This window comes from Alligator sinensis, unplaced genomic scaffold (assembly GCF_000455745.1).
Source record: "Alligator sinensis unplaced genomic scaffold, ASM45574v1 scaffold1778_1, whole genome shotgun sequence".
Taxonomy (NCBI): Eukaryota; Metazoa; Chordata; order Crocodylia; family Alligatoridae; genus Alligator; species Alligator sinensis.
Genome location: NW_005843529.1, coordinates 29,695 through 37,932, shown reverse-complemented (window position 1 = coordinate 37,932; position 8,238 = coordinate 29,695). Strand labels below are relative to the sequence as shown.

General features: G+C 44.3%; 1 protein-coding gene across 1 annotated transcript in view; it reads left to right on the top strand.

Annotated features, from left to right (window-relative positions):
* Nucleotides 1-8,238, top strand: part of VAV2 (vav guanine nucleotide exchange factor 2) — a 75,158-nt gene that overhangs the window by 46,455 nt on the left and 20,465 nt on the right. The window contains exons 10-14 of the mRNA XM_025195475.1: nt 1,733-1,819; nt 3,752-3,837; nt 5,280-5,412; nt 6,875-6,984; nt 8,022-8,123. Of these exons, the coding sequence (XP_025051260.1) occupies nt 1,733-1,819; nt 3,752-3,837; nt 5,280-5,412; nt 6,875-6,984; nt 8,022-8,123 (518 nt within the window). The remainder of the gene's footprint in view (nt 1-1,732; nt 1,820-3,751; nt 3,838-5,279; nt 5,413-6,874; nt 6,985-8,021; nt 8,124-8,238) is intronic.

The window sequence follows — 8,238 nt, the reverse complement described above, 5'->3', positions numbered from 1 at the left end:
CCTACAGAAATGTAGGAAATCCTCTAGGGTTTTCCTCTTCTGGGAAGCATCTTTTTAATGAAATCCAACTTTGTGTAGCTGAGCTTTGTGAGGCTTGTGCATCTCCATGGCAGGTGCTGTAAATTCAGGCGTTTCTACAGTTTTTCTGCATGCTGTTTTTTTTACCTTTCAAAGGACTTCAGCATTCAAAAGTTGCTGCTTCGATAGGCCCCACTCCATGACAACCCTGAATAAGTAAATTGTGTGGAAATAAATGGGACTAGCAAATGTTTTGTGGTTTTCTGGAGGGGGGCCATGGTACCAAAAGGGGTCTGGGCCCCTTAGAAGCAAGTATGTGGACAAGGCAGACTTCCAGGGTTACTGTCTACTGGGTTAATGTATTGACAGGGGATGTGGCAGAAGTATATTGATTAAGATCATTAATTGGTTTGTGCCTTTTGTAGTAGGATGGAAATGAAGGACATTCCAGGTGCAGAAAGCCGGTGGGGTAAAAGATAGAGGGCAATGAAGGGAGCAAGGAGGGGATACAAAGGACCTTAACTATTCAGAAGGCATCTCAAAGGGTGCCTTGGCTACAGAGGATTACATGAAAGTGGCATGTCCTGCAGTGTTGTAGTTCCTAAAACTTCCTTTAGCTGATCTAATAAAAGATATCACATTTACCCAAAGAGCCTTGTCTTCCTATGTCCTTAGACCAGGGGTGGGCAGTTATTTTGGGCAGAGGGTCACTTACCAAGTTTTGGCAAGCTGTCGAGGGCCGCATTTCCCTCTCCAGCTCAGGGAAGCAGGAACAGCCTCACAGTCCCAGGCCAGAAGCCTTTGCTAGGCAGGGACTTCTGTTTGGGGGGGCAGGGCTGGGTGGGCCTTGCTGCTGGGTCCTACTGCTGGCTTCCCCTGGGTCCTGGCTGCCTGTCATCTTTGACAGGCAGCAGGAGCAAATAGATATTACATTTTCTAAATTTTTTAGGGGCCCCACGAGCCGGATAGAATGGCTTGGCAGGCCAGATCTGGCCCCCCGGGCCATATTTGCCCACCCCTGCCTTAGAACAACACGGCTACAACCGATATCCCCTAAATCTTCCCTGTGCTTCTAATGCTAGTTCAGCTTGCTGCCCTCTCCTGTTCATCAGCAGAATTACAGCACCTGTCTGGTTGAATAAGTAACTTGCCCAAGAAGGGCACGAGGGGAAAGGGTGGGAGAGTGTTTCACACCAATACCTTTCAGACAGGTTTAATGCTATAGTAGGCAGCAGAGTACAGTATGGGGAGTGATCCCAGGCATGCTTATGTAAGCCATGTGCTTGTGTTTAATCGGTGGATTATAGGGATATAGGTTGTAGCCATGTTGGTCTAAGGACATAGGCAGACAAGGTTCTTTGGGTAAATCCAGTATCTTTTATTAGACTAACTGATAGTTGGGAAAAAAAAGTATTGGCAAACTTGAAGCTGGTCTAATAAAAGATATCATATTCACCCAAAGAAGCTTGTCGATCAATGGATTATGGTTTTCAATCCAGCAGAAATATTCTGAACTCATTCTGAGTTTCCAATTGATTTTTCCCCTTGACAAAGCCTCCGTTCAGAAAGTGCTGCTTTTTGCTCACGTTCCTTCAGTGTGCCTGATAGCTTTGCTTGGCGTAGTGGCCACTGGTATTTTATCACGTGTTTAACAAGGATTCTTGATTAGGAGGGAACAAGGAAAACTGAATTAACATTTGTTTTTTCCATTCAGGACTTGGCCATGTACATAAATGAAGTCAAGAGAGACAAAGAAACCTTAAAGAAAATAAGTGAATTTCAGAGCTCTATAGAAAACTTGGTAAGTTTGATTTATTTCTGCCTCTTTTCCTTCTTTCTATTTTAACTTTATTAATATACATAAACTTTCCATACACAGATTCACAGAAGTTTAGGGCTAGAAGGGTCCTCGTCAGATCCTCGGATCTAGCCCCCCTGCTCCCTTAATAAATCTTACTTGTACCCTCTGTTTGTTATCTATGAAAGACTCATTTTGGCTTGGTCAGCCTCTTGTCACTATCTCCGGATTTATTTTGTTCACATTTCAAAAATGGCACTTACACATTGTAACACCTACTTCATCTCTGATATCATTTTTCCCATTAACTTTCCCATACTTTCTATCCTTATGCCACTAATATTAGGCATCTGATTTTTTTCTCAGAAAAAACTCACATCTGGCTGCTATTTAAAATATGTTATTGTACTGTAAAGGTAATGGAGCAGATGAATAAACATCACGAAATCATGGGAAAGGGCTAATGTATTGTGAAGTATGTCACTCCAAAAACAAGGACCAAATGCAATCAGATCTGATTTTTTTAAAACCCTCCGAGATGCCTTCTGCAGACCTGATGCAGCGAGGTGCATTTGAGGCCAATGGTTCCTGAAAGCACGCAGGAGCTTATGTGATGCTGTTTTACCCCAAGTCCGTTTCAGGACAGAGCTGTCTCTCTTAGATGAGTATTTGACAGCTGGGACAGCATCCTTCCTTTTCAGGAGAAGCCTGAGAAAAATCAGTGGGATGTGAGCTTTTCCGGCTCATAGATTTTGATAGACCCCATTACAATAAACCCTGATCTGTACAAACAATTAAACACCACGTTCTATAACATTTGGAATTCAAATGGGAGTTTTAAGCATCTGCTTTTCCCCGCTGCAGTCGGAGAGCTGGTATGACATGTGGAAGATGAAATGTTAGCAAAGCCGTCATTCCTTTCTTCAAATCAATCCCACGCACGTTCTGCTTTGTGCTTAATTTCATTTCTCCGCACTGGAAGTTGTGGATTTATTCTTATTATGCATAAGAACCCGTAAAGGGCAGCCATGCAGTAATGACAGATTATACACACAGCTGTTTGCAATATTTATATTTCTCATCAACAGTGACACTTGATTCAAGAATTTGTTTTATATCCAAAACAGTAAAAAAAAGAGCACTGTGTAGGTGGAGCTATTAATACCACTCAATAATACAACGCTGGGGAGCATTTTGTTTGCGAGTTTTGTGGCCTAACAAAGGCCCAGACAAGAATTTTAGACCCCAGTCTCTTCCAAATTTCTGATTTTGGAGCAGCCAAAGCCAGAAGGGGTCTAGTATTCTTGTTTCACTCTTCGTAGAAAATGTTGGGAAAGAAGCTCATCTCATGAGATTTCTTCCCTCCTGAGCTGGCATCTTGCAAGAGGGATGGGATTGCTAGACCTTGCACACAAAACATTGCCTTGGTTGGTCATCCGAGTCCAGCAGTAACTAATCTCCTCTAAATCTGGATCCTGACACAACTGGCATAGACCCTTCTCGATGGTGCTAGTGATCCACCTGGAATTCAGCATTGCTTTAGGTGATGCTGGTTATATGAATCTATGCTGCTCAGTGCAAACTACGTTGGAAGTGGCCTAGGATATCATTTTTCAAGAAAGGGCCTCCTTTTCTTACTGGGACCTGGGAATATTCTCCTATTGTGAGGAGGTTCATCAGAACCAGCATCGTTCCCACAATGGTGTGCTTTTGTACAGTTATTTTACAGATTTGGACCCAAACGATGTTGCTGCGTGCCTGTTTTCAGATCTCAGTCGGGCTTCAGTAGGGAAGGTCTTTGTTCTTTGTTTTCTTAGGGAAATATCTCGTTTATTTTTATGAAAGGAGCGCTCTGACGTCTTTTCAGTTCAGAGCCTTTCAACGTTTCAAACCTCTCCTTGCTGTGACATCTAAGCTGGATTTTGCTCTCCACAGCAAGTGAAACTGGAAGAATTCGGGAGGCCGAAGATAGACGGTGAACTGAAAGTGCGTTCAATAGTAAACCACACGAAGCAGGACAGGTGAGTGGCTGAAGGAGGGATTAAATAGCAAAATGCACCAAAAACCCTGAGGTCCCCCTTCTTGCACGCACCCGGATGGACTCCAGTGTAACTGGATGGTGGTCTTACTATTGTATTTATACATTAGTTTTTTTATGCCGCCCTTCCCAACAAAGGCTCAGGGCTGCTTACAGTAAGAGACCAAAATAACTTGTAAAAGCACAAAAAGTGTTAAAAGCCTAGATATCCTATTTGCTATTTGTGGTGCTGTTAGTTCTGAGAGCTGCCATCGGCGCGACTTTCAGCTGCTGACCTCCAATCAGTATTGGAAACTAAGTGGACCATGATGAGGAAGTTATAGGCAAGCTGCAAACCCTAGGTCTGAAATCCGATTTGGATGGTGAATACCACGCTCCGAAGTGAGGGGGGTGCTCACTTCATGCGTTTTAATGTAGGCCCCAGTCGCATCTCTCCAGATGCCTGGAAGTAGTGCTTCCAGGTCGGATATGGAAGTATAAAATAATTGGAATTGTAGAGTCCACGGGCTTCTTGCACGGTGAAGTGCCAGGGTTATATTTTGCAAACAAGGTTCCTTGGGTGAATTTGATATCTTTTATTAGACCAACCCAAATGGTTGGAGAATAGGTTTGTAGACCTAAAGCACTCTGGGGCTTTGCAAATAAAAATGTTCCATGCTCCATTTTAGGTTCAGTGCCAACATGTACAGTTTTGGAAACTGAAGTTAACAGTGATTTAAACTGACTGAGTCCTGCATCGCTTGCACTCAGAGGAAAAGTGTTCCCTTTTTCTGTGGAGTAAAATGATCCTTTTGTCTATGGAGGAGATTCTCTTTGCTAGGTTGATCTAGCCAGCAGTTCAAAGAGAGGTGGTGGGCTTTTCCCTTTGCAGTGTGCTCTCTTTCCTAGGGGGTATCTGAGCCTGAAATACAAAGCATCTGGCTAGTGTTCTGGATCACAGTCATTCAGGAAGCAAAGCTGAGATGTCTGTTGAATGCCTGGCTTGCATAGATAGGAGAAACCTTTAAAAGCCTTACCTTTCCTTTGAGAGCCATCTAAGCAAAAGTCAGAACTTTTCCTTAGAAGAAGAATTGTTCCCCCAAAGAAATTTTCCCAAGCAAAATTTAACCTTTGATTTGGTTTTCACCGTGTTCCTCCCTCGCCACTAAAGAACTTCCATTAGTGTGATCCATGGGCTACATTTTCTATTGTAACCTGAACTGAATGACACCAAAGGGACACTTGGCCCCACATTTCTAGACATTTTGTCCTCATTTGCTAGGGCATTATCTAGAGTCACATTGACACAAAGTGCCTTAGCATTAAATGATTATGCTGTTAGGAATGTTTAGCAGCTCTGGCCAGGGGTAGCCTCCGCAGAGCTTTCTCGATGCCTTCTCGGAAAGGTGTGTATAATTAGGTGTTGGATTTGGGTTTTGTTGGCAGGTATTTATTTTTATTTGATAAAGTCGTAATCGTCTGCAAAAGAAAAGGCTACAATTATGAGCTGAAGGAAATTATTGAGCTGTTCTTCCATAAGATGACCGACGATCCCATGAACAACAAGGACATTAAAAAGGTAGGCAGAAAAAGCCCTCTTAGTCCTGCTGACTAGCTTTTCTTAACCATTCAGGCTGGGACCCTTGGGCATCCCTTTCCCCCCTCAGTTGCCCACAAACAGCAGACAATAAGTCTTTTTATTTTAAGGCAGCCTTCAGAGATTGAAAATGCTTGGTAATGGAGATTGAGCCTGGTCCCTTGATCCCAGAGTCTGCAAACCCTCAAGAAGTTAGAATGAGTTGATTAAAATGGATGAAGTTACTCCGGCAGTAGAGAAGACACCTTTAGAGAGCATAATTTGGACAGAAGAGGAATAAATAAGCAGCCCCCAAAACAGGATAGAAGAAAAAGGGTTAGGGCATATGCACGATGGTGTGATGGGCGATAGCAAACGTGGCAGCTGTTACACCATTAAATGCACCACGGTGGTGATGTTATGAGATCAGAGGTTTATCATTCTCTGGTTTTCAGACTAGCTAATGGGAAATGAACCTCTGGTGACTTCTGGGAGGGCAGGGGGAGCGCACAACTAAGAGCAGTTCATCGCACTGGTGGTGTCCATCACACCATTAAAATGGGGCTGTCTTGAAAATAGTCAAAGCTGTTGGGAGCATGTGTCTAGTGGGACCTTTGTAACTTCTTGGACCTGCTCCTCAGTAGATGATAGTTGAAGCTGCAGAAGCAGCACCTCATTTTTTGGCATTGCAGGTTTCTAATGTGGGTCTGCAGCATTTCTTGCATTGGGAATGCTCTTCAGAAACTGTTCCCTCACTTGCAGATACATATGTACACTGCTTGGTTTTGACTTGAGTCGAGGGCCTCCCAAGTAGAAAAATTAGGGGATGACAACATAGTTTAGCAACTCCATCCACCCTTGGACTTAACTAACAGGCATCACAAGCAAGAAAGTGGCCAGGAACTTGTATCCCATTTGGGAAAGAATTGGTGGCTTTGCTGCTAGGATGCTGAAGAGATACTGGTAGCATTGTGTTTTAATGAACTATGTTTCCACTTTGCTCTCTCATGCTTTCTAGTCTCATGGAAAAATGGTAAGCAAACCACAAGACCTGCTTTATTTTCTGTTAATGTTGTAATGACCCAGCTTGCATGCATATATGTCACTGCCCTTCACGGGGAAAAGGTCCTTTCTGGGTGACTGCGAATAGAGAATCTCCTTTAGCTTTAGTACCAGGGACCTGATCTCTCCCTTCTGGTACCAAAACGCTCCAGTTGGCCTTGGTGTGCAGCATAGAGTTAACCCTCAAGTCATGTGTTGCAATGGTCATTAGAAATACAAAGTCCATCTTTTCACTACTCCCGCGTTACTCTTTCCAGAGACCTAATTGGAGAGGTGACCAAAGGGAGGAAGGTAAAGCAGAGGCCCAAGCCCAAACCCCAAGGCTTTGTTCCTTAAGCATTCAGTACAAGGTATCCAGGGAGGAGGAACCGCGTCTGATCCGTTCTCTTGTTTCCTGTTGCAGTGGTCGTACGGGTTCTACCTAACTCACCTTCAAGGGAAGCAGGGTTTCCAGTTCTTCTGCAAGACAGAAGAGATGAAGAGGAAGTGGGTGGAGCAGTTTGAAATGGCCATGTGAGTGCTTGAGTCTTTCCTGCAAAGTTGAGGTCTGCTTGAGCATAATTGCCATTGCCAAAATGCGTCTGGGCCCAGCTGATTGCTAGCTCTTCATGGTAGGGCTCAGATTTGGGACACCTCCCACCAGAGCATGGCACCTCTTGCTGACTTCTGTGGGAGCTCCATGCTCGACGGGACTTCCAGTATTTGTGGCCAGAGCGATATCAGCTACCAAACTTCATGCAAAAAGTGCATGTGCCTGGGTAAACGTGGAAGTGGCTGCTCCGGTATAGACAGATGTAGCAATTAGGGTCATAGGAAAGTAGGGCTGGAAGGAGCCTCACAAGATCTAGTCCAGCCCTCTACTCAAGGCAGCATCATCTCTGACTAAAACATCCCAGCCAAGTTTCTGTTCAACCTGATTTTGAAAACTTCCAGGGATGGAGATTCACAGCTACATCAATAAGAAAGGCAATCGATACAAGCTCTTAGGACATAGAGGTACAAGCGTAGCAAAACCGCTGGAACTTCAGCCCTGTTTGATTCGGGGTTACCGTGATGTGGGTATCCCTAAAGGAGCATGCAGAGGTAACAGATCCTGAGTCGCAGCTCCTTGTCCTCCATTGAAGGGGTTAAAGGGTACATTTTGCCCATAGTCTTTGGGAGGAAACGTGATGAGAAACACTAAGTTGTTATTTGATCAAGCCATCAAAATCAAGCCCTAATCTGTGCAGAGAACTGGCACTAAGTCCTTACATCCTGGGTAAGACCTCCCTTGGGAATGCAGGTGAAGCCAACCTCACGCTGGCCCTCTGCACAGAGGGAATCCTAGGTACTGAGCGACTCCGGCCCGGAGAGAGAAACAGGGTTATGCATAAATGTATTGCAAATAATTTAATGCACACCCACACGTGACTTCAAAACTTTTCACTCTTGCACCCGATCCCAGCCATTGTGGGTGAGCTGCTAAAAGAAATGCGGCACTTCCAAATGTCTGACAATAATGGTTTGACCTATTCCACACCTTCCCCTCACCTCTCCCACTCTTGAACCAGGTCCAATATTAAGCCAGAGAAAGCCAATGCAAATCACCACAACTTCCAGATGTACACGTTCGAGAAGACGACCAATTGCAGAGCTTGCAAGATGTTTTTAAGGTAAGCCGTGTTTTTCCAGCTCTTGGGAATCAACCGGCCCAGAAAATGTTATGGAATTAACTTTCAGCCTTTTCTTGCTTGCAAATAAATCCACTGGCTGAGATGTTAACCCTGC